The sequence below is a fragment of the Ranitomeya variabilis genome, chromosome 4 (assembly GCF_051348905.1).
Source record: "Ranitomeya variabilis isolate aRanVar5 chromosome 4, aRanVar5.hap1, whole genome shotgun sequence".
Taxonomy (NCBI): Eukaryota; Metazoa; Chordata; class Amphibia; order Anura; family Dendrobatidae; genus Ranitomeya; species Ranitomeya variabilis.
This window is the reverse complement of record NC_135235.1, coordinates 103,130,228-103,157,637: the sequence shown is the minus strand read 5'-3', so window position 1 is coordinate 103,157,637 and position 27,410 is coordinate 103,130,228. Positions and strand designations below refer to the sequence as shown.

At 41.8% G+C, this 27,410-nt stretch overlaps 1 protein-coding gene across 1 annotated transcript in view; it reads right to left on the bottom strand.

Annotated features, from left to right (window-relative positions):
* Positions 1-27,410, bottom strand: part of PKD2L1 (polycystin 2 like 1, transient receptor potential cation channel) — a 150,605-nt gene that overhangs the window by 10,205 nt on the left and 112,990 nt on the right. Inside the window, exons 3-12 of the mRNA XM_077259014.1 lie at positions 18,153-18,280; positions 15,054-15,307; positions 14,416-14,640; positions 10,776-11,004; positions 8,371-8,541; positions 5,996-6,177; positions 4,383-4,503; positions 2,433-2,531; positions 1,455-1,576; positions 631-748 (exon numbers count right to left, since the gene is read on the bottom strand). Coding sequence (XP_077115129.1) covers positions 631-748; positions 1,455-1,576; positions 2,433-2,531; positions 4,383-4,503; positions 5,996-6,177; positions 8,371-8,541; positions 10,776-11,004; positions 14,416-14,640; positions 15,054-15,307; positions 18,153-18,280 — 1,649 coding nt within the window. The remainder of the gene's footprint in view (positions 1-630; positions 749-1,454; positions 1,577-2,432; positions 2,532-4,382; positions 4,504-5,995; positions 6,178-8,370; positions 8,542-10,775; positions 11,005-14,415; positions 14,641-15,053; positions 15,308-18,152; positions 18,281-27,410) is intronic.

Here is a 27,410-nt window from a genome sequence, read left to right as displayed (position 1 = left end):
TAAAAACAGTAACTATATAGTTTTCCATATTTTCCAGTAGCCAATCAAATTTGGGAGCCTCCCATTTTAAAAACGGATCCGTCGGAAAAACGGATGCAACGTATGCAACGCATCCAGTATTTTCGACGGAAACGTTTAGCGGATTTGCGACGGATCCGTCGAAATGCTGTATGCGTTGCATACGTTTTTCACTTTTTTTGACGCATCCGTTTTTTCGGCAGAAAACGGATTTGCGACGTAATGCAGTTAACGCTAGTGTGAAAGTAGCCTTAGAGCTACTGCAAGGAAGAGTGGGCAAAGATCGCCAATTCTAGATGTTCCATGCTGGTTGAATTTTTGACAGCACTCAGTCTAAGAGTACTTTATCAAAGTATTAGTTTAAGAGGTTGCATATTTATTACACCATATTATTATTACCGTAGTTCTTTATATTTCTTTTTCCAACTGAACATATTTCAATTTAATTTTCGATTGAATTGTACACATTATGGGTGACATTAAAGGTGGAGAACGTTCTGAAATTATTCTTCTTGCTATGATTTTTTTTACATGACAAAAAACTGCCAATTTTAGACTTATTATATCCACTGTACATTGTTAAACATTTGCCCAAGACCCATTGCTATGTACCCTATTTCTCTCCAGGATTTCTCTCATTTTACTCTGTTCATCCTCATCTAGAATCCGGTTACCATCCTGGTCAAATCTGGAAAAGGCAGCTGTAATTTCATGATCATCATGGCCCATTCTATAAAACAGAAAAAAAAAATCAATGTAAAGAATTTTTTTTTCCCTTTAAATTTTAGCAACACACCCTGACAAATCCATATAAGGTGGACTTGGCTTAGTCTATATCAAACTATTTTATGAGATCGAATGTAAGTGCAAATTCACACTGAAAGTAGCCAAAGTCCTTAGAATTACTTTCCTCTGACTTGAAAGAACCATAGTTTGGACAAACTGGAACATCATTTTTAGCCTTTAGGCTACGTTCACACATTCAGTATTTGGTCAGTATATTACATTAGTATCTGTAAGCCAAAACAAGGAGTGGAACAATCAGAGGAAAAGTATAATAGAAACACGTCACCACTTCTGCATTTATCACCCATTCTTGGTTTTGGCTTACAAATACTGATGTAAAATACTGACCAAATACGGATCGTGTGATCATGGCCTTAGGTGTAACATCATCTGCAGTCACCAATGCTACAAGACAGAAGTGACGCTAAAACGGCAGATGGATCTCACCATGCATAGCTAGCCATTGGCATGTGAGGGCAAAAAGAATACATTTTAATGTCTCCATTTGTTTTTAAATGGAGCAAAACAATGGATGATGTTAAATAAAAAAATATAGAATTCTACGTTACTGTAGATAATAAATCACTGCATATACTGGGCTTCCTTATCTCACCATAGTCATTTGCTACCAGTATATTACTACCACTTACTCTTTTAGGCTGCTCTTAAACTCTTCAAAGGACATTTCTTTTGAGCCATTTTGTAACGCTTTCTGTACATCGGATATGCGCTCCTTTTTCAGCTTAAGCTTCATTAACGTCTTCTTGTAACTCTAAAAATAATATAAATGACCATTGGATACTAATATAGTGGCTTAATAATAGATTCTACATACACTGAAATAGATGGTGAATTCCAAGAGAACATATTGGCTTTTGTTGCTCTTTCTAATTTGAAGACCCTGAAAAAAGTCATGCACAGTAATATGATGTATACATATGGAAACAATAACACTCATTTACAAACCATAAATGCAAAAAAAAAGTTCCTTCTAGTGTTTTTGTTTCGAGAATCTGCTCTGTTTCTAAAAGTCTGGTTGTTATGCTGTTCACTTTTATTTGCGTTAGTTATCGGGAACACACATTGTCCATAAAATCAGTAATGGACATTAAAATGATGACCCCTACTCATACTGGACAGACCGGCCCACAAGAGGTGACCCTCTAGTAGGTCCAGGTGCAATAATGGCTGATAAGATCTAGCTGGGGACAACCCTTCTTGAAGCTACAATGTGAGCTAAAGACTTGCCGTCTTATTTAATCAATAGTTGCCATTAGTTGCTCTATAACGCACCTACGCTAGGGGTTCTGTCAATTTTGACTGTTAGAATAGCACAGCACGCGGTACTACTATAGCCATCAACATAATGCTCCATCAATGATGATTACCAATTGATCATGATGATTGATTCATGGCTCCCATTATATAAGGAAGTTATGACGCATGTATGGACAAGCTTTAAGGAATGTATGACAGATTATGTCACCTTCTTGATGACATGTCCTGCTTGTGTAATAAGAAAGTTGATAATTTACTTAAACCTAGACATTCTTTATAGGTAGTGGAGGATGGCATCAGAAATCAGAATAATTTCCTCCTGATGAACCCCAGTAGAACACGGGCCATACCTGCTTTAAGATGTCCGAAAATTGCAACTCATTTTTCTGATTTGAGAGCTCTTCTTTTACTTCTGAATATGTGTCATTGATGATAGCCAAAAACATATTCTAAAAAGGAAAAACATGGGTAAGAAAGGCTGAAGGCATGCCATACAGCGGAAGCAATTTACAGACTTTCATTATATCATAGGGAAAGGTATATCTTGGGTTTGAACAATCTCTAGATTGATAATATGCCAATGAATATTTCTAAACTTCTACATAGAAATCTTAGAATAAATATCATTTGAACTGATAACATGATATAACCAATAGAATTATAAAGGCCATATGCCAATAAAACAGCCTTAGTTACCGACATGGACACTCCTAACATGGGAAATCCTGCACAAAACATGGAGTCAATAGTCCATTAAATATATCATTTCAAAAGTTGTCATGTTGTACAGAAAAACGAAATAAAAATATACATTAAAATAAAAAGTCAAAAGCTTGTAGCATGTCATGCACATATAAATAACAGGGAAGAGCAGAGCAGATCCTATAATACATAAAGTTAATCACATAAAGTGCAAGTTCATAAACAATATCGTAATGTCATAGCATAAAATTAGTGCGTACACTGTTGAGTTAACCAAGTAATACGTTCACATGATGTAAAAATCCATATGTAATAAAAAAAACTATATTCTTATTCTTAACATCATATTTCATATCATATTTATATGTGGATCACATGCTACAAATACCTGAGTCTTGCTTCAGACTTTTTATTTTTATGTATATTTTTATGCCATTTTTCTATTTAACAATATAACTTTTGAAATTATATATTTAGTGGACTATTGACTACATGTGTCACGGCTCTGTTGTTGGGAGTCCCAGTACCAGGGGCTCCTTCCCTGTCCCTAATGCTAGGGGCACCCTAGCTCCCTGGATTACTTATGGTGAAGATGCCGGGGTCACGTACCTTGCATTCGCTCCTGAATTCGCCCTCTGTCTGTACCCTTCCCCAACCAGGGAAGAGGGAAGTTGTAGTGTACTATAGTACATCAACCAGACTAACAAGGTAATACGAACAGGGATAAAAGAAAATACCAATCATACAAATATACTCACACATATCACAAAGGACTGCACTGGGGAGTAGAGGCTGGGTTTAAACCAAAGTAGGAGAAGGAAGGGGATTTTCACACTCAAAACCTAGCAACAGTCTCAGGTAAATCCATAAAGCGCCTTTCTCCAATCATAAACACTAACAACCTCCAGCCATGCAGCAAAACCTATCTCTGACAATGAGTGCAAGCCAGGGCCCATATTATATAGGAGATGAAAGTGGCTAACAGTGCACAGCTGAGAGCCTAAACTGTCCAGGAGCTCTCAACAGAGCAGATTAACCCCTGCACTGCTAAAATAAATTTACACCATTTAATATGAAGGGGAGGTGCTTCTAATCTGTGCAGGAGTAAGAGAAATCAGACACTGCGGTCCTCTGGCTCCGCTCTGTCGTGGTAAACCCGTGACACCTTGTTTATGTAGAATTGTATATAGAAATATTGTAGGTATGAAGAACCTCTGGGGACAATATGTGCTTTGTAAGTTAATGTTGCTTACAATACTATACTGGTGAATTCACACGTGGCCAATTTGATGAGTTTTTTAGCTCCAAATTATCGTGATAAAATATGCATCAAATAACAGTGTCAGGCAAGAGTTTGAGATTTTATATTTTGCACACAGAAAAGCAAGCATTCATCAGCTTGTTGACTACACATAGTGCTTATAGTGTTGCAGAAATTCTATGGATTTTTCCAGTGATTATCATTACACTTAATGTGACAACAATTGAAAACCATATGTGTTGCATGTGCAGCTCCAGCCTAGAACAGCTCACGAGTGCACCATATGACACAACTGCATGTGTGATACTGACAAACGGCTAGAACTTTTCAGGCTTACCAACAATACGAAGAACACAAAGAAGACGTAGGTGACAAAGTAAATGGGTCCCAGAATTCTGTTTGCATTGTCAATGGCATCATAGTCAAAATCTCCTAAAATAATTCTAAATTGAGTAAATCTACAGAAAAAGGAGAAATAAAATTACCTGAATTGTAAAAGGACAATGGAGGTAAACAAATAACATTTCTACTTGACTCTTGTCCCGTCATTTTTTATTACAACTTTTTGTGATTTTTCCATCACTTCTCAAAAGAAAATTAGGAAGCATTTAGTGGGATGCAAAGGGCCCTCTTTGTTTCTACAAATTTACTACCATTAATTCCAGAAATTGGCAGATGTTATTTTCAATTTTTTTTCTGGAATAGGGGCAGGTAAATATGCAAAAACTTATTAAAGTTGTGCACGTTTTAAATACATTTAGCGCATCTTATTCTGGTGCACAGCTGTTAAGGACTGGAGTGTGAAATGCCAGATTTACTACGTCTCGGGACATTAAAGTAGTTGTTCACTTTTTGACACTCCCTTCTTAACAGCTCAGCTGTCTATGATGAAAAAGAAAAAATATAAACCTACAGTGGCATGTAAAAGTTTGTGCACCCGTGGTCAAAATTACTGTTATTGTAAACAGTTAAAGGGGATATCCGGGACCTTAGAAAAGAAAGGCATGTAGTTGCAAACAGAGGCAACAACCTGTCTATTGGACCCGGCGCCGGTCACTGACCGCTCCTGCCAGAGATTCAGCTGCTTCCTGTTTATAGGGCAGGACTACTGGTGTCATGCTGATTGACCGCCGACTTCCCCCAATTAGGCAGCACCCTATCCATTCCGGACCATTTGCATGGATATCAGCAAACCACAGCAGGATTCTCAGTGAGCATGTTGAGCTACTCTGCAGTACAGATTCATTTACTCACTTTTTTAGACAATTTGAACTCCAGACTATTAAGCTAGTAAGTGGGATATTTAATAATATGCTCAGCTTTTGTATCAAGAGATATAGAGGTGTGACCACAGCGCACATTGCAATTTTTGTTTATTCATATTTAATTGAAAGCCAGCCATATCAGTAATCTGCAGTTAACCACCATTTTAAACATGTTTGACATTATAACTGTAAGTGCGGATACAGGGAGAAAATGAAATTATATTCTCCCTGCATTTATTTACTACCAGTCATGGGGGTGTTTCTGGACTGTGGGATCATTTCACAGATCATGCTCACCGCTCTGCCTGACATCCAGCTATGCAGTAAGTATGTGGGGCAGGATGTCAGTCAACAAGCGGGAGAGTGATTACTGCACACTCACTGTATAGAGCGCCCTGACTATTCACAGTCCCAGCACCGCCCTGATGGCTGGAAGTGAGCGGTTGCAGGAAGAACATGCCTTCATTTTCTCCCTATAACAGCACTTCCAGTTAGACTGATGAACATGTTTAAAACTGTCTTTACCTGCAGATTGCAATTGCTATTTTTTGCTAATAACTTCCCTTTAAGTGAGGCATGCAGCAGACTTGATTTTAATATTTACATTGAATAGGTGCTAATTTATGAATACATGCAATATGAGTCCTGAATTACAACAGAATGCCTATATACAATATTCACTTACATGCACTTCACAAATGTGCTGAAGTTTTCCACTTGAGTTCCAAACAAGAGATATCCCAGCTGGGCATAGGCAAAAAATACTATGAAGAACATGATAGCAAAACCCAGTATATCCTTTGCACAACGAGCAAGAGTAGATGAGAGTTGGGTCATTGTCTTATTGAAGCTAATATACTTAAAGATCTGGAGAGTAGAAATGGAGAAATGGAAGGGTTAATGTTAGAAGCAATAGATGTATAACAAAATATCACTGTAATCCTACTTTTAGAGATTAGGAGTAGGCTCCATTCACATGTCCGTTCAGCCATTCTATATGTCTGTTCCATTTTAGAAACAGACAAATGGAATAAATGATCTGCTGCGTAGTTGTGCAAACGGAAGCAAAGTGAACGCTACAGATTATCTCAAGGTTCGGTTGTTGCAGTTTTTGGAACTAAAACAAAGTTTTGAGTTTAGAGGTTTTTCTTCCATTCTAAAAAAAATGCAATCCAAACATATTCCCATCATAATTACCAAGGCCCTTCTGCGTTTGTTTTACCTTTATGCTTTGGAGACCTGTGATTGGCTGCAGCATTTATGTGGATATATGGCTTGAAACACAGTGTGAATCTCTGAGACAGCAGCGCTGGAGCCACAGGGGATTTATCAGGTAAGTAATGACTTATTGGTTATTTTATGCCATTTACTCCATCTAACTCATACAGGTCAAACTTTGGCCCGAAAGATGATTATATTTGGCCCGCGGTGCCAGCAAAACCCTCCTCCCTCCCAACATTGCCGCTCTTGCAACTGTATCGGCGCCCTGGATGCCGATACAGTTGACATCAATTATGGAAGAGGGAGCGTCAGCTGATGCTCCCTCCTCCAATATTCTTCCTCTGTGTTTGACGTCTCAGCACTGCAAGCGAGATGACATCATTACAACGCGCCCACTGTGCTGAGCAGTGAAGAGCTTCAGAGCGCTTGCTGCCAAGATTGGAACAGCGGGGGAACGAGAAGAGGTGAATATTTATTTATTTTAATGTGGGGCCATTAAATGGTATGGAGGACTATGCGGGACCATTATTCTGTATGAAGGTCTATGTGGGGCCATTATTATAGAGGACTATGTGGGGTAAATAATATTATGTGGGGGGCTATGTTGGGCCCATTATTTTGTATGAAGGTCTATGTACCCATTATACTATATAGAGGGTTATATGGAGACCATTATACTGTGTGGAGGACTATGTGGGGCCAATTTACTGTATGGAGGACTATGTGGGTCCAATTATACTGTGTGGAGAACTAAGTTGGGGTCACAGTTGGGGCATCATACTTTGTCGGAGGGGTTGGGGGGATACAGTAGGATCATCATACTGTGCATATGGAGAGTACTGCAAAGGAATTCACTGTGGGGGTATCATACTGTGTTTGGGGGACACGTTTGTTGGCATCGTACTTTATGGGGGCAATTAAAGGGCAATCTAGGGTCTTCAATAGGAGAAAAATTGTAAGGGCTGAAAAGTTGTGAGATATGCTCTTCTGTGACACCTTCAAACACTAAGGGGTTTTTTTTTATGGGGGGGGGGGCAATTAGAGCTTCTGCTATGGAGCACCATGATTTCTATATACATCCCTGCCCCCCAGGATATAGCCAATGCTAAAGTCATTTGATCTGATGCTTAAGACATATTAATTAAAATGTATTTTGTTCGTGGGATAACCTCTTTTAGTTTGTTCCCATATGAAAATGTTCATCCTTATATTTGATGATAAGGAAAAACTTCCTCAATTGTAGACATTTTTTAAAATTAAATATCAAGGTTGGCCACTGACTTTGTCCAAGTTTTTAATTATAGCCCTGTGTGTATTTGAATTTGCCAACGTCCCTGATCTAACTCCAGAAAACCCTTTTAAAAATAAATTAGTAGCACTGCAAGCATTTCAATGCATCACGAGCCTTATGGGACTACATTAATTCATTTCAACCATTCATAGAAATATTCACTTCCTATAAAAGTTAAGAAATATTATAAGGATATGCCATCCCTTTATCATCTGTTGGGGTCCAACCTCTGAGACTCCCACCAAGGGAAATATGTTTCTATCAGACACACCTGGCGGCAGCATATCTCCTGTGGGAACCAAGGATCTGGGATGTTAAAACCCAACATGGCCGATCCTTGTAACCCAAAGAGAAAAAGCCCAACAGGGACAGTGATGATAACATTTGTAAAGCGCAATGGAAAATAATGTTCTGATTTCATTTTTGTCTGGAAGTACACTGCACTTAAAATTAGAATAGCGGCAATGTTTTTTTTTGCCATTGATCACGTCCTCAGTGTGATTTATCCACTATTTCTCTATAAGAGATCATTCATTTTTTCCACTTACTTTAATCCATGCGAAGAAAAGATTGACAGCATTCATGTTATTGTACTGTGTCTGCCAAAATGCTAAAAATTCAAAGTCTGCATATATTTTGGGATTCTCTAGCAGTGTTCCCATGAGTCGATTCACTTCAATAGTCCGAAAGATATGAAACGCAATGGCTACAAGAGAAAGCTTAACAAAATGGAATCAGTTACTTAAACATGGATATGTCATGGATATATTCACATTTTATTGTCTACCTATGCCATCTGATGGAGCATGCCACAATATTTTTTATAGTGGAGAAAAAAACCCATCCTTCTCCATTCCCACAGGAGAAGCGCTACTTCACCGGGGTGGTATAATAAATAGTTTGCAGATTTTTCACAGATTGGGTGACATATGGTTGCCTTTACTATTTATAGGTTGTGTATACCTTCTCATATTTTTTTAATTGTTCCAGCATGCAAAATTAAGCAATTTTCTGTATAATCTTCATTAAAATTTTCTAACATTTCACAGCTGAAAGATGTCTGCAAGTGCTTTTTCTAGCAGAGAGGCCTACAAAACTGATAGAAATCCATTAGGGCACTTGCTTCTAGTTCTGTTGGCTCTCTCATCTCTCCCCTTTTCTTTTCTCATTGTTAGAGATTGCAGTAGGAATATGGGAGAAAGTATCTACAGTCTCAGGGAGGGCAGAGATAACAGACTATAAAGAATGAGGAAAGCACATGAATAGGAAATAATTGCAGGATACAAGCTCTGCTGATATATGCTTATATACGAGCTACTGACTAAGGGAATGCCTTGGATATACACAGAGGACACAGTCAGCCTTTATTTCTGAGAGAGACACTCCCACAAGAGAAAACTGCAAAAATTGTAATTTCAATCAGCCTTCAAACTGCATATCAGAAATATTGAAAATGATTAAAGGAATAAAGATTTCAGACTGAAACTTGCAATATTTTTTAACGAAAGATAGACAGTAATACATGTAAACATATTTTTTCCATGTCAAAAGTGTCCACAGACTTTATGTGTATAATTCGATGTTAACTGACATGGCAACTTGTAAATACTTTTTATAGCTTAAAGAGAACCTGTCAGTATGATTTAGCAATGTAAAGTAAAGGCATTGCCATAATGGCGCTGTTATATAGGTTATATTGACACCCTTAGGGAAGAAATCCTCATGGTGGTTGGTCTTTAATTAGCATTTGAAGTTTTTGTGTAATAAGCTTTAGGTGCATAGGGGGGACTGTGTGTAGGGTCTTCAGCTCCTGTCCGGCCCCTCCACCTACTGTCTTTATTTACCTCCTGTTTAAAAGTCTGCTCTGACACAGTCCTCGCCGCGGGCGGTGCTTGTACACATTGATCTTCTGGCGGTCTTCAGTATAATGGGGACAGTGGCAGCTCATGTGCAGATTGAGATCCTGGCTCAATTAAATTTCTAATCTGCCTTTACATTAACATGCAAATTCCTGCTGACTGGTTCTTTTTAACTAGGTGTTAAAAGGAACCTGTCATGTAAAATAATGTTATTCACCTGCTGATATGGCGTTAATCTGCAGGTTAATAGCTTTCTGGCACTGTGTGACACCCGCACTGAGAGCCCCGCTGCCAGGACAAAATTAACTTTATTCCTCCCAGCAGGTTCACTTTTTCAGTCACGGGGATGGTGGCGGCACAGTTTCAGTCACAGCTCTGTGTATAGAGAGCGGCGGCTGTAACCGCACCTCCGGCACTGACTGACAGCCATCTCTATTGCTGAGCCTGCTGTCAGTCATTGCCAGGGGTGCAGTTTAGAGCCGCTACCCTTTTTCCACAAAGCGTTAACTGAAACCATACCATAGCCACCCCATGACTGAAAAAAGGAGGCTGCCGGGAGGAATAAATATAATTTCCTCCTGGCAGTGGGGCTCTCAGTGCGGGCTTCACATGGTGTCAGAACTGTGTCAAGTGTCAGATTAACCCCATATCTGCAGGTTATTATTTTACATGACAGGTAGCATTTAATATACTTGAATATGTTTTATAATCCAGTGGATGATTCTGTTAAAATTAACACATAAAGCTGGGGCAAACTTTGGTCGGACAAGTGGTGCGCCCCAAATCACCTTGTAGCCCCCATCTATATTGACTAATATTAATATTATCATTGTAAATTTGGTGTCTGATTGGAAAGTAACAGAATTTGTAGGGACATGCTTAATTTATAAAGGGAATTGTCAAGTTGTCAAGGTAATACATACCCAGGAGGAATAACAGAGGAACAGCACAACAGAGAGATATAAGAAATGAAGCTACACAATTGTTATTTTATGGAGGATATAGGCATTACTAAAGGATATATTGCTAGTAAATGATAAAGATGGAGAATAATGTAAGATAAGTATAGCAATTTACTAAAAACGTATTCTCACCATTATAACCACAACATCCAGAATGTTCCAGATACTTGCAAAATATTTCAATCTGTGAATTCTCAGCTCCAGAATCTCCTCCACCACATAGTAAAAGATGAACACGCAGAAGACAATTTCACAGGCAATGATAAAATAGTCCCAGTTGCTGACATATCGGATGAGCTTGACTGTACGAATCTGCCAAGAAGGAATGGCGCCCCCTGTAGCTGGAAATTCTACCACAAGTCTATGGAAAGGGGTGCAAGCATGGAGAAGCACGGTGAGTAGAGGAACCTTCCAATACTTTGCTGTGTACAGTACAATATGGAAATGTAGTTTATTCTCCCTCAAATGAAAATTGAATGTTTTCCTACAGCTTACACTATTAAACCCAAAACAAATGAACCCGGCCCAAATATAAAATGCAGTTTACATCTGATTTTGGTGGAATTTTTTCAAGAAAATTGCACAAAATTTACCAACATTTATTCACAGATCAGTATTTCTATGCCAAAACCAGGAGTGTCTCCAAAACCCAGAACAGGTGTCAGTCTTTCAATTACAGTTTTTCCTCTGTAAATTCCAGTCCTGGTTTTGGCATACAAACACTGATGAAAAATACTCACTAAATACTATCGTGTGAATAAGCCCTTAAGGCTCGTGCAGAAGACCATATTTTCAGGCAAAACATTGAATTGCACACGGACCAATGTTATTCTATGGGGCCGTGCACATGTCCGATTTTTTTATTTGGACAGAGTCTGTCCAAGGAACAAATCGCAGAGTGCAAAATTTGCATCCGATTATCAGTGAGTATCTGGAAAAAAAATCGGAAACCGCTTGGATGACACCACAGACTGACAGAATAGAGAAGATGGAGAATTTTTTTTCCCATCTTTTTCACACCCCAAAAAATCAGATCACATTGTGATCAAACTCTGAGTGCGATTAGCATAATTGGACCGATTTTCTTGGATGAGAGAAAATATGGTTGTGTGACTCCAGCCAGCGTGGTGGTAATTTGTAATCCGTATTATGACTGCATTTCTCAGCCTGACTTTGGAGGATCTCATGAACTGAACTAACAAAATCTTACACATATATGATGTGTGATGCAGTGACCCCTGTTACAGGTAGGGGGCGCTGCATGGTCTCCCCAGAATACGCATGGAGGCGCATTGAGGCCATAGGAATGCATGGCAATCGCAGGCATAACTGTGGTGATGAGACAAAGCCGGCATTATTATGAATGGCCGGTATGCGTGTCGCAGAGGAAGATACTCTGCACTGTCAGCCTGAAGTAAGGATGTTCTGGGACCTGTAGTCCCACAAGTAGTTGTGTTATTTGTATAATTGTGAAGGGAGGCTGGCAGGGCTAGTTATGAGAGCTGGGCAGGTCGAACTAGCCACACACACACTCCCATCTAGGGGAGTGGTTCCAAGTATATAATGTGACCAGGGTGGGGGTCACATTTCTCTGAGTATAGATTTGAATGGTCTGTGCTGAAGGTCCAGGAAAAGCCTATGTGTTGGGAGTGCTATCTCCCTGAATAGCACATGGTGGGGCTTTGGACCTGGTGGCCTGGGGTGTTGGACGAACGTCCTGAATAGCACCTGGACAGGCCACACTGTGGAAGGCCTCTGTGTTGGGAGGTCCTGGGAGTAGGACTGGATCCCTGAAGAGCACAGAGTGACCATGGACCTGGACGGTCTGTGTTTGAAGCTCCTGTGAGTGGAGACTTCCTGGAAGCACCTGGAGAGACCGTGGTCCTGGACGGTTTGTGACGTCTTCTGTGTTGGGGGAAGCTACCGGCTTCCTGGAACCGACTGGTTTATGTCTGTCAGGCAAGTTGGTGGTCCCCGTGAGGCAGCTTTCCCAGGAAGAGTGGACTGCCAAGGAGTCAGCAGGTGGAGCAGGAGCTCCTGTCAGGTACCTCAATAGACTGTTGGTGCTTATGATGTACTATGAACTATAATAATCATTATTTTTATATAGCGCTAAGATATTCGGCAGCGCTTTACAGTTTGCACACATTATCATCGCTGTCCCCATTGGGGCTCACAATCTAGATTCCCTATCAGTATGTCTTTGCAATGTGGGAGGAAACCGGAGTACCCGGAGGAAACCCACGCAATCACGGGAAGAACATACAAACTTGCAGATGTTGTCCTTGGTGGGATTTGAACCCAGGACCCCAGCACTGCAATGCTTCAGTGCTATCCACTGAGCCACCGTGCCGCCCTGAACTGTGTGGTAACCCACGGCAGCTGGTCAGGAGAGGACCAGTGTGTTTAGTTGCTGCAGACTAATGATGCAAAACTTAATGTGATGTCCTGACAGAGTGTGTAATGGACTTTATGATATGGTCTTTAATAAACCAAATAGACTGTTTTGTGTGAAAAACCGTGCTCATGTGCCTGAATATCGCGGCCAAGCGAGTGTCCCCCAACACATGCGGTAAGCGCTATCTCACAAATGCCAAAAATTTAGATGACAGGACCATAAGCCCCCATGTATTTCCTTGCACATAGGAGCTTATATGATAAACTAGATGGTGGCCCGATTCTAACGCATCGGGTATTCTAGAATATGTATGTAGTTTATTTATGAATTATCAGAATAATGCAATTTATACACAGGATTCGGCCGGCCGGGTGCGTCCAATTAGCGAAGCGTGGTTCAAATTCCGCGCCAATTCGCGGCCGGACTGCGCCTGTCACTGATTGTTCGCGGCCGGGCGTGACCAATCAGTGAAGCCAGGGCCAGCTCCAGGTTTTTGAGGGCCCCGGGCGAAAGAGTCTCAGTGGTCCCCCCTCTTTAACACATACCATGATTCATGATGCATAGATACAGCAGAGAAATATACCACAGCCAAGTAGCATATAACACAGCCCACGTAGCATATAGCACAGCCCACGTAGCATATAGCACAGCCACGTAGCATATAACACAGCCCACGTAGCATATAGCACAGCCACGTAGCATATAACACAGCCACGTAGCATATAGCACAGCCCACGTAGTATATAGCACAGCCAACGTAGTATATAGCACAGCCCACGCAGTATATAGCAATGTGGGCACCATATCCCTGTTAAAAAATAAAATAAAATAAAAAATAGTTATATACTCACCTTCCGGCGGCCCCTGGATCCAGGCGAGGCATTTAGCGATGCTCCTCGCGATGCTCCAGTCCCAAGAATGCATTGCGGTCTCGCAAGACTTCACGTGATCATCTCGCGAGACCGCAATGCATGGCCCGGAGCGTCGCGAGGAGCGGGAAAGGCACCGGAAGGTGAGTATATAATGATTTTTTATTTTTTTTGTTATTTTTATCATTAGATCTTTTTACTATTGATGCTGCATAGGCAGCATCAATAGTAAAAAGTTGGTCACACAGGGTTAATAGCAGTGGTAACGGACTGCGTTACACCGTGGCATAACGCGGTGTAACGAAGCCATTAACCCTGTGTGAGCGCTGACTGGAGAGTATGGAGGGGGCACTGACAGAGAGTAGGAAGGGGCGAATTCGTGGCCAGACTGTGCCCGTTGCTGATTGGTTGCGGCCAATCAGCGACGCTGCATTTCCGTGACAGACAGACAGACAGACAAACAGACGGAAGTGCCCCTTAGACGATTATATATATAGATGCTTACCTTAGGACGCAGAATAGATTGATGTTGGCATTGTACACTGAAAAGTCAATGAATATCACTCGTGTTCCTCTATCCAACCACAAGTTATTTTTCAGAATTTGGAGCGTTCTTAATGTATCTTGCTTTGTCAACTGAAAATCTACATAATAACCTCCTCCGCTGTACGTTGCTATTTTACCCCAGTGGGAAGAGCCTCCCAGTTCTTTCTCTGTAAAATATGTCCATCTGGTGAGAAATGAAAATAATTATTGTACCCGTCACCTTCAATTTTATTCATTCATGATTTACAGAGTCAGAATCAGGTAAAAATTACATTTTTATAATTCTGCGCTACAAATTCACATCAAAATCTCAAATTTTGCTGTGGATTTCATGCAGATTTCCCCCTTTGCACTGCAATATGATGAAGGCCCCTAAACACATTAGACTAAAGTTAACCAAGCTTGCCATTATCATTGTAAGGAAGGTGTCACACTTGCCAGTGAAATGCGAGAAACTCACGCGCATCTCTGGCATCAATACCTGGCACTGCCTCCGGCACTCGGGACTGGAGTGTGTTGAGAATAACGCGCCATGTGAAAATACCCCAATGTGTGCAGCACAGAAATATTTAACTGTACAAATCGTGTAGTACTTACGCTGTTCCGTTAACTAGCCCAAATGGACTTTTGTCCTCTTCGTCTTCAGAATACGTATCGTAGCAGCCAGAGATGTCTTCTCTGAAGTCTTTATGAACAACACATGAATTGTTTTCCACTTTCAGCTGTCGCATTCGGGGGACTCCGAGCAACAGGTTCTCATAGTATATAAAGGAGTTTTCAGTGTTATCTAGAGACACGTTATTGTACCACTTGGTCCAATAAAGTCCATTGAGTAATGGTCCCTGTGTATACTAGTAAATAGAATTAGGAATATGGCAGTTAGTCTAAATATTAGACACAAAAAAGGAGAAATTCCGTAAAATAATATTATTATTATTAGCAGCACTGTTTAGTTTTTTATTATCACCTTGTTGCTGGTTACTTGACCAACTGCTGTTATATTATGAGTTATTATAAATACATGTATTACACTGCTAAAAAAGCGAAGGGAACATTTGCACATCACGGCAGGTACGGACTGGGACTGAAATTCAGCCCTGGCATTTAAAATCACACAGGCCCATGCTGTCCCCGTCCCCAAGCACCAGATGGGATATATTACTAATATTACCCTGGATGGAGGAAAGGGAGATTTACTACAAGACCAATATACTAATGATACCTGTGGGCTGCTGGAGTAAGTGATGGAGTCAGCGACTTTTAGCTCCATCACAATTCTTAGCAGTATGGGTTTCTTGAGAACACTAATTCTGTTAACAACGTTGCAGACAAGGCAGCCCGCCACCAGATAGGCCCTTCTGGCATTTGCCAGAATTGCCAAATGGCCAGTCCGGCCCTGCATCACGGTATAGCCACAAGTCAAAGAAGTCTCAGTGAAATCAACCTGTCCTATAGGAACTATAAGCAACTCTCAATCCATTTCATCAGCTTTGGTGCAAATGAAAGTGATACCAGGTACACTGGATAAGAACAGCCCGAAAACCTCTAAATTTAGGGAATGGTTTTACAGATGGTGGCCAAAGACATTTTACTCTCTCTCTCTTCACCCTTCCTTACTGATTCTTCCCTACTTTTGCATTTTACTACTGTTTTTGTCAGTACTGGTACGGTAGCATGAGACAGTACCTGCAGTCAATTCAGGTTGCACAGGTAGTCCAGTTCTACCGACTTCCACCAAGCCTGGCGTGTCAGAGTGAGGAGATTTGTAAGCCATGTATTCTCCCCTGGGAAGTTAAAATATGCAAATTGTCCCTTCAGAGGAAGAGGACTAGAACTCTAGCACCAACTATTGGAAGCAGTGACTTGCCAGATTTTGCTTGTCACTCTCTTCAAGGAGAAGCATTACTCCTTAGACTCCAGTCAAGAGTCTCTCACCTAGCCAAATCAGATCTCATACTTTGCACTGATGAGGGGCAATTTGAGATTCTGGTTTGGCTTTATGCCGAAGTCAAATGGCAAGGCTCGTTAAAGAGTCGATATAGACTTTTAGGATTACTGCTTCCAATAGGTGGTGCTAGAGTTCTAGTTCGCTTCCTCTCTGAAGAGACAATTTTAATATTTAATTTCCCAGAGGAGCATGCATGACGTATAAGTCTCCATGGAGTAAAACGTTACCCCTTAGACCCCAGTACAGAGCCTCTCACCTAGTTAAATCAAATCTTATACTTTGCACTGATGAGTGGCAATACCCCGAAACACTGTGTTTGCAAATTGAGATTCTGGTTTGGCTTTTATCCTTAGTTATATGGCAAAACTTGTTAAAGAGTCAATATTGACTTTTAGGATCGCTACTTCCAATAGGTGGCACCAGAGTTCTAGTCCTCTTCCTCTCTGAAGAGACAATTTGCATATGCATTTAAAGGGAATGTGCCAATGGAAAATGTCCTATTGAATATTTTTTTTTATTTTAGCAATTTATTTTCATGTCACAATCTTTATAAAAAATAACAAAAAAAATAAAAACTAAATTTAAAAATTAAAGACAATAGCAATTTTCACACTGGCCACTGGGACTTTTTATACTCTAACTTCCTATTATTTTAGGAAACACGTGGACTATCTTTTGTATTGAAGCATCTAATGAGCGTGTGCAAAGATCATTGTGAAGAGATGGGAAGCAGGATCACCTGTGACGTCACCTATTAGTGGATCCTGAATTATCAGCTTCATTTAGAGGTGACCTGTGTTTATAATTCTGCCTCTGATTATAATGATATGGCTGAAAAGTCTCCCTGAAAGAGTCTAAGGGTAGTGTCACACAGTACCATTTTGATCGCTACGACGGTACGATTCGTGACGTTCTAGCGATATCGTTACGATATCGCAGTGTCTGACACGCAGCAGCGATCAGGGATCCTGCTGAGAATCGTACGTCGTAGCAGATCGTATGGAACTTTCTTTCGTCGCTTGATCACCCGCTGACATCGCTGGATCGTTGTGTGTGACAGCGATCCAGCGATGTGTTCGCTTGTAACCAGGGTAAACATCGGGTAACTAAGCGCAGGGCCGCGCTTAGTAACCCGATGTTTACCGTGGTTACCAGCGTAAAAGTAAAAAAAAAACAAACAGTACATACTTACATTCTGGTGTCTGTCCCCGGCGTCTCAGCTTCTCTCCACTGTGTGAGCGTCTGCCAGCCGGAAAGCGAGCACAGCGGTGACGTCTGACGTCACCACTCTGCTTGCCGGCTATGGCGCTCACACAGTGGAGAGAAGCAGAACGCCGGGGACAGACACCAGAATGTAAGTATGTACTGTTTGTTTTTTTTTTACTTTTACGCTGGTAACCACGGTAAACATCGGGTTACTAAGCGCGGCCCTGCGCTTAGTTACCCGATGTTTACCCTGGTTACCGGGGACTTCGGCATCGCTCCAGCGCCGTGATTGCAACGTGTGACAGCAGTCTACGACGCTGGAGCGATAATCATACGATCGCTGCGACGTCACGGATCGTGCCGTCGTAGCGATCAAAATGGTACTGTGTGACAGTACCCTAACACAGTCTTAGTGGCAAGTGTGAAAATTGAAAGATTTCTATTGTTTTTATTTTTAATGCACATTGTTATATAAAAAACAAAAACATTTTAAATAGAAACCTGATAAGACATTGTTTTCTGTTTATAATATTTGTACTCACCGACCAAAAATCATTCATGCTGCCAATACTTTGGAAAGTAACCCCACTGTCAGATGCCGTGCTCAGGAAAAGATTAGACATGACATTGGTATAATAATAAGAGTTGGAGCTCGTCATTCCATAGGTCACTAGGAAAATAGCATTGCCAGCAAAAGAGAGATACAGTGTTAATATAAATACACCGAAGATGATATAAAATGGCTATTGGCAGGCTGCAGTGACACATGGCGTTTTCTCAGACTTCATCAAAGCTTTCATGGCGGAATTCTGGTCTAAAAGCTTTGAAAAGTCGCAAAATTTAGGTGCAACTCGGAGCTGAGCCAAAATTTTGCTGCCATTTTCAAGCGTCAACAACAAAATGGGAGGAGCTGTTGTGCAAACGGCCAGAAAATTGCACACAAATTATGTATTATTGGTGCTTTTTTTCTACTAAATCTGCTTAATGTATTACTCCGCAGATTCTCAGCAGGCAAATCTACGTGGAAAATATGCACCAAGTACGCACTGTGTGCATTTGGTCTTAGAGGGCATAGTTTGGTATATTTTTTGCCCAAGTGCTTTACTTTCAGCGAAAATGCAATGGCCAGGTGCTTCCTGTGACTTAGGGTTCGCTCACATCTGCGTATAAAATCAACGAGTGCAATGTGATAAAAATCATATTGAACTAGCACTAATGCTATTCAATGAGGCAGTGCTCATCTGTGAGTTTTTGCTCAACTGGAATCGGGCTGAGGAAACAAAAATCACAGCATGCTGTGAGTGGCCACACATATTAAATGGGGCTCGCCAATGCAAGTCAATGGGCGCGAGAAAAAAAAACAGACTGCACACACATGGTCCATGTCCCATCCATTTTTTTTCTCGCACCCATTTCAAAATGAACTCCGAAATGTCTTCAGCCAGGTACAGTAAATTCACAGCCAGAACCCTAAGAACAGATAGATATAAACTCAGACCAGGGCAAACTGCGGACCGAGACAGCCAAAGGGCTGAAACACGGGCCCTCAGGCCGCACCGTGCCCTACCCCGCTCGCCATCCATCTGCTGCCACCGCTTTCTCATCCTCAGGATACAGACAATGGTGAACACATTGGTGGAGATGGGGCCATTGGTTCCATCTTCAAGCAATCAACATATGAGACAACAGACACGATGCTGCTGCTAAGACTCACTGCACAGGAGACAGGATCAGAGCGCAGCGGAGTGAGTTGCGTATGAGTTTTTTTCATGTGTATGGGATATTTGTATGTATATATGGAGATTATGTGGGGCTCACACTGTATATATTGAGGCTATGTGGGGCTCACATTATATATTGGAGACTTTTTGGGGGCTCATACTGTATATAGAAGGCAATGTGGGGGGCTCATACTGTACTTAGGAGGCTATATGGGGGGCACATGCTGTATGTAGCAGACTATGTGTGGGGCTCATACTTTATATTTGAGGCTATGTGAGGGTTCATATTGTGTATAAGAGGCTATGTGGGGGCTCTTACAGCATATAGTGAGCTGTGTGTGGGCTCATACGGTATATAGGGGCATGCTTAATTCTGTTCAATATTAAGTAAAACCATTAATATTAATATATAAATCATTTAATATTGAGCAGAATTAATTTTAACCTTTTGGTTTGGACCTCCACAACAGTCACAGTCTCTCATGTGGCCCCTCATTAGTTGCCCACTTGTGATATAGATAGAATAGATCGATACATAGACTACATAGATATATAGAATAGATAGATAGAATAGATAGATATCCTGTAGATATACATAATGTCACATGCTCCCTACATATAATAAACTTGCACTCTTTAGTGCCTTTCATGTGGCACTAAAGGGTGTTTAGCCTGGTTTAGCCGAAGGCCGGCGTCACACTTAGCGTAGGGAAATATGGTCCGTTTTTTACTGGCGTAATACGCAGAAAAGTTCCTGAGCAGTGATCCGTATTCAACGCAAGGATGCTATTTTTTTCTCAAAAAGTTATCCGTGTGTCATCCGTATGGCATCTGTATCGCATCCGTACAGCGAGATTTTCTCGCTGGCTTGCAAAATGGACATAGAATGGATCCATGGGCTCAAATATTTGTGAAAACATGTATACAATCTCTCTCTCTCTCTCTATATATATATATATATATATATATGTCAGTGAGACACATATATACCGTATATTTATCTATATATATAATTGTCTAAGGGTTATTCCGTCTGTCTGTCTGTCTGTCTGTCCTGGAAATCCCGCGTCTCTGATTGGTCGAGGCCGCCAGGCCTCAACCAATCAGCGACGGGCACAGCATGGCGACGATGATGTCATAATGGAAATCCCGCGTCTCTGATTGGTCGAGGCCGCCAGGCCTCGACCAATCAGCGACGGGCACAGTATCGACGTAGATGTCATAATGGTTGCCATGGCGACAATGATGTCATAAAGGTTGCCTCGACCAATCAGCGACGGGCACAGTCTGCAGCGAATTCTGGAATCATCATTGTCCATATACTACGGGGACATGCATATTCTAGAATACCCGATGTGTTAGAATCGGGCCACAATCTAGTATTTCATATAGAGCTAGATAGCAGAAAAGCCGGTAATTCAATTGCCGGCTTTTGCTTTCTCCTTATCAAACCCGACAGGATAGGAGACATGGCTTACATACAGTAAACCATTTCATATCCCTTATTTTTTTACATATTCCTCACTAATAATGTTAGAAGTGTCTGTGTGTAAAATTTGGAAGCTCTAGCTGTTAAAATAAAGGATTAAATCACAGAAGAACTGGCGTGGGCTCCAGCGCAATTTTCTCCACCAGAGTGGGAAAGCCAGTGACTGAGGGCAGATATTAATAGCCCAGAGAGGGACCATGGTTATTGCCCCCCCCCCCCCCCCCGGCTAAAAACATCCGCCCGACTAACATATACTAATACCTAAAACTTTTAATCTTTATTGAATCATATAAAAAAGACAAAAATGCACAAAGGCCCAAGGCCTGCAAACACATTGATTTGATGCTCTTCAATATACAGTATACCCCTAAGGGTATGTTTCCACGTTCAGGAAACGCATGCGTTTTTTGACGCGAAAACGCATGCGCGGTGCATTTTTTCAAAACGCAGCATGTTGCTACAATGAGCAAAACACGCAGGTACACCGCAGGTGACCTGCCAGTGACCTCAGGTGCAGTTTTGGTCAGAATTTTACTTGCCTAAAATCCTGACCAAAGCCTGAAGCAAACCTGACCGTGGACACATACCCTAAATGGCCTTACCGGACCCTTTTAAACCCTCCTGCCAGCGGAGGTTGGCACCCTAGCTTGTACGCAAAATGGAACCCCCGCTCACTGACGGCTAACCCTAGATGCACCCTAGTATTCCCTATATAGGTATGGAGTGCAGCCAGTCATTAACAAATAACCCAAAAAAACAGGAAAATAGTGCCGTGGCGATTGGAAAGAAAAATGGGGTATAGAAGGTGAACCTGATGAGGTGATGTCCTTAATAGATATCAACCAGCTCCACACCAAGAGCCCTCCCAAAAAAGCAACAATCAAATAAAAAACCAAGACTCAGAAAACAAGATACAAAAATTTTAATTGAACCGGATTCTTGGACATAATTCAAGGGTGGAGAACGACACGATAAAAGCCTAATCTAGCTCGCCCTCCACTTACCCTGATAAGACTGTCCCTACCTTGCTGCGGAGGTTGGTACCCTAGATCAATATGCAAAGTGGCGCCCCTGCTCTCGTCGACTCACCCTCACTTCCCCTTCATACTCACCTTTTTACTCTCAAACATTAAGAACAAGATAAATAGGAGAGAGAAGGGGAAACCACGTGTGCAAGGGATATTTTTTTGTGAGTGATAGGGACAGATAATAAATCAAGATCCCACAATTAGATGATGGTGCACTCTGGGGTTATATCTCTATTAGTGTCCATTGTGGACCAAAACAACAACAAGTGCAGCACACTTAGACAGTAGACCATTCAGATAAGTAACAAGTCCCAGACTGTTAAACTCCCTGTGTTATCAGGTATGGGGTCAAACCATCCCCAAAACAGCAATGGTCTGCTCTTGGTACCAAACAAAATATGTTAGAGCGGGCACCATGCAATATAGGAGTATGGGATCACCTATTGCATACTAATATAATATATGACAAACAGAGAAGAGGTATGCAAATAAACAAATGGGATCACCAACACAAAAATATACCAAATAACGATTTCTTTATTGAGAACACACAGAACAAGTTAAAAACATTTAAAAGGCCTCCACCACATAAGTAGAGGTGGCGGGTCCACATTACAAGTTAGCATAAACAATATAATGCACAAAAAGTACACTGATGAGCCATATAAGTTAACAATAAACCATGACCACAATTATACCAATTACTCGATCAAATAACTATCTGTGGTAATACAAGTGGATACAAATATATTAAACGCCACATGATATATAAACACACAAAAAATATGCAATAGAAGATAAGGTTACACCGCCCCAAGAGCCTCAAGACTACAGCATACAAAAATTGTCTAAGGAAAGTGCTGGAAAAAATGCCTATGATAAGCCTAGAGGGTATTTTGCTGCTGCCCACTAACTGCTATGTCAGTAATATTCATCACCTGAAGTCAAATACAAACCAGTGATGTTGGTAGCAGAATGCCACTTGTAGCAACCCAATGCCATATCTAGCAGCCAATCCCCTTCCATGCAATGCAAGCTCAGGCACAAGGCAACACAGAGTATCTCACCAAAATATAGCCTGCCAAATCTCTAGTGTGCTATGCGTAATGTATCCCAATGGTCACATCAGTGTCCTGGTCTGCTCTTGGTACATGCACTCAAAGCCACACCTTAGACTCTCACTTATTTGTATCATAGAGCCAAACGTTTCTAGGTGTCCCTTTTTAGCATGCTCACTAGTAGTGTTGCAAAGATTTTTAAGATTGCACTAATCCCCTATTGCACTATACCCAAAGTAACAAACAATAAAGAGTGGAATCTTATCTGAGATCCGGATGATAGACAAGTGCCTCAACTTTGTGCATTTTTGTCTTTTTAATATGATTCAATAAAGATTAAAAGTTTTAAGTATTAGTATAAGTGTCACGGCCACTCCTTCTGCGGCTGTGCCTGCTGCCGGGACCACCACCGCTCCCCCCACTCATACTTACCCACTGTGGCACACTCTTCCTGCAGGCACGCGTCCTCTCCTTCATTCTTCTCCGCTCCCTGGTTCTCGTCGGGTGCGCGTGTGCACTGCCCACTCCAGCACTTCCTCATTTACAGACACTCTGTATCTCCTCTCTGTGATCCTGGAGGACCGTGACCCGGAAGTCCTTCAGCACTCCATGTATTTAAGGCGATTCCTTCCTCTGCTCCTTGCCTGTCTGTCATCTGTGCTTCTGTGACTCAGGTCCACCTTTGTCTTTGCACTGCCTGTTCTGAGTCTCCGCTCTGTCCAGCCAGTTCAACTTCTCCGCCTTTCCCAGGCTTCCTTGTCTCCTCGTCCAGTCCAGCCTTCCCAGTGTCCGCTCCGTACTCTGTTAGTCTGGTGTCTCTGTCCTGTCCTGCTTCCTTTGTGTCTTCCCCTTCCCAGTGCTCCTTTGGTCTCGCCTGTACTCAGCTCTTACCAAACTGTACTTCATCTTACCTCACTCTGTCCATCCTACGCCCAGCTTCTCTATTTTGTACCTCGTACTACCTGTCTCCGGGTTCCAGCTTCTGCGGCAATAGTTTCCCTTAGGTCTGCCCCTAACGCTCCCTGTATAGGGGGTGGTCTACCTGGTCAGCTCACTCTTGGGAGGTTCGTTGTTGTGGATCTGTGGGTCCACTCCAGGTGTTCCAAAAGATCTCACAATATGTTAGATAGACAAAAAAGACAAAAAAACGGCACTGTCTGAACAAAGCTAAGGCTGCTCCACTCCTGGAGCCAGGTGTTAATCAACAGTCATTATACTGCCAGCCACATATGCTCAGATCGGGTGCTCTTCAGAATGAAGCAGACAATTCCAATAGTACATGCAAGAAAAAAGAAGGCACTCACTGATCTAAAAGTTAGCAATCTTTATTCAATCTTCATATAAAAACTTCATAGCCGGGGGAGTGAGGAAAGGAGCTCATGCGAGCAGGAGGAAACAACGGCCGTTTCGCACTGTGCTTGCGCTTCTATGGGTCAGCATGTCACGCATGAGCTCCTTTCCTCACTCCCCCAGCCAAGAAGTTTTTATATGAAGATTGAATAAAGATTGCCAACTTTTAGATCGGTGAGTGCCTTCTTTGTTCTTGCATGTACTATCACAATCTTAGTCTAGTAAAATATAATACCGTTGCATCTAGTTTATAATTTGCTAAAAACATCTGCCCCCACCCTTCAGATGGATTTACATCGTGGGACATGACTGTACGTGTACAACGGACAGGTATGGGATATTGTTGTTTTTTTATTTTAACTTTTTTTCAGATGACAAGGGTCATAATTTGGATTCAGCATATAATAAAGCTATTACAACACCATGTGTATTTATTTTATTAAAATACTTTTTTCCTAATGTGTGTTTTTTTAACCCTTTAATAATATTGGATTAATAATGGATAGGTGTCTTATTGACATCTCTCCATTATTAACCAGGCTTAATGTCACCTTACATTAGCAAGGTGACATTAACCCCTTATTGCCCCAGTGAGGTATATGTAAAAATATAAGGGATATGAAATGGTTTACTGTATGTAAACCTTGTCTCATATCCTGTCGAGTTTGATAAGGAGATAGCAAAAGCCGTCAATTGAATTACCGTTTTTTCTGCTATCTAGCTCTGTATTAAATATACATATATATATATATATATATATATATATATATATATATGTGTGTCTCACTGACATATATATGTATATCTAACTATACTATGTGTAGACATTTATTTTATCTATTCTATTCTAACCTGTCAGTGTGATTTTACTGTACACCGCACTGAATTACCGGCTTTTCTATAGAACACCGGTGTGTATTTCTCGTAAGTCACACGCATGGTCTGTGTGTAATCTGTATTTTTCTCACCCCCATAGACTTTCATTGGTGGATTTTTTGCACAGTACGCTGACAAACGCAGCATGCTGCGATTTTCTCTGCCGGTAAAATACAGCCGAGAAATATATGGCAGATAGCAGCTGCCCCATAGAGAAACATTGGTCAGTGTGCAATGCACTGTTTTTGCGCCTCTCATACATCCATATTCCTCTCTAGTGTGACCCTGGCCTAATAAATAAATAAATAATTCTTTTGATAACCAGCAAAGGTAAAGGTACCGTCACATTAAGCGACGCTGCAGCGATATAGACAACGATGCCGATCGCTGCAGCGTCGCTGTTTCGTCGTTGTGTGGTCGCTGGAGAGCTGTCACACAGACAGCTCTCCAGCGACCAACGATGACGAAGTCCCCGGGTAACCAGGGTAAACATCGGGTTACTAAGCGCAGGGCCGCGCTTAGTAACCCGATGTTTACCCTGGTTACCAGTGTAAATGTAAAAAAAAACAAATACTACATACTTACATTCCGGTGTCTGTCACGTCCCCCGGCATCCGCTTCCCTGCACTGTGTAAGCGCCAGCCGTAAAGCAGAGAGGTGACGTCACCGCTGTGCTGTGCTTTACGGCCGGCCGGCGCTGACACAGTGCAGTGAAGCGGACGCCGGGGGACGCGACAGCCCCCGGAATGTAAGTATGTAGTGTTTGGTTTTTTTACATTTACAATGGTAACCAGGGTAAATATTGGGTTACTAAGCGCAGCCCTGCGCTTAGTAACCCGATGTTTACCCTGGTTACCAGTGAAGACATCGCTGAATCCACGTCACACACGCCGATTCAGCGATGTCAGCGGGTGATCCAGCGACGAAATAAGGTGCTGGCCTTCTAGCTTCGACCAACGATGTCTGTTGTGGATTCTGTTTTTGGGCTCCCTCTGGTGGTTACAACTGGTACTGGGTGACTTTGGTGGGTTGCGGTCTCTGGTTTCCACCTGTCCATCGGAGGCTGGGTGTTTCCTATTTAACCTGGCTTTCCTGTCATTCCCTTGCCGGCTATCAATGTATCAATGTGTCTCTGTTACCTGCTCCTAAAGCCTTCAAGACAAGCTAAGTTCTGATTTCCCTGTTTCATGTTTGCTTTCATGTTTTTAGTCCAGCTTGCAGATATGTAATTCTCTGCTACTGGTTGCTCTAGTGGGCTGAAATTACCACTCATGTACCATGAGTTGGCACATGAGTTCAAGTAATTTCAGGATGGTATTTTGAAGGATTTTTAAGCTGACCGCGCAGTGCACCTTTTGTATCCTCTGCTATCTAGCTTAAAGCGGGCCTCATTTTGCTGAATCTATTTTCATAACTACGTTTGTGCCTTCCTCTCATTTCACCGTCATTATATGTGGGGGGCTGCTATTTCTGTGGGAATATTTCTCTGGAGGCAAGATAGGTCTGTGATTCTTCTGATAGGGGTAGCTAGATCTCCGGCTGGCGCGAGGCGTCTAGAGTCCCTCCAGGAACGCTCCCCGGCTACTGTTAGTTGAGTGTTGAGGTTCAGGATCGCGGTCAGCTCAGGTTCCATCACCCTAGAGCTCGTCCTGTTTTTGCCCGTGTTATGTGTTAAATTCCCTGCCATTGGGAACATGACAGAATAGCCGGCCTACAAAGTGTTAATTGTTTGGGCTGAAGCAGGAGGAAAAGAAGTGTTGAAGGGTAATTTTTTTTTTTTTTTTCCCTCAGAGTTTTGCTGCCTAGACCTTAATTGCTGTCTAGCTGCTTCTTACCTCCTCTTAACCCTTGAATGGCTCTGACCTTAGCTGTTTAACATGGATGTCCAGAGTTTGGCTTCCAGCCTGAATAATCTTGCTGCAAAAGTTCAAAACATACAGGATTTTGTTGTTCACACTCCTATGTCTGAACCTAGAATTCCTATTCCAGAGTTTTTTTCTGGAGATAGATCTACCTTCCTGAATTTCAGGAACAATTGCAAATTGTTTCTTTCTTTGAAATCTCGCTCCTCTGGAGACCCTGCTCACCAGGTCAAGATTGTAATATCTTTCCTGCGGGGCGACCCTCAGAATTGGGCATTTGCATTGGCACCAGGGGATCCTGCATTGCTCAGTGTGGATGCGTTTTTTCTGGCACTGGGATTGCTCTATGAGGAACCTAATCTGGAGATTCAGGCTGAAAAGGCTTTATTAGCCCTCTCTCAGGGGCAAGATGAAGC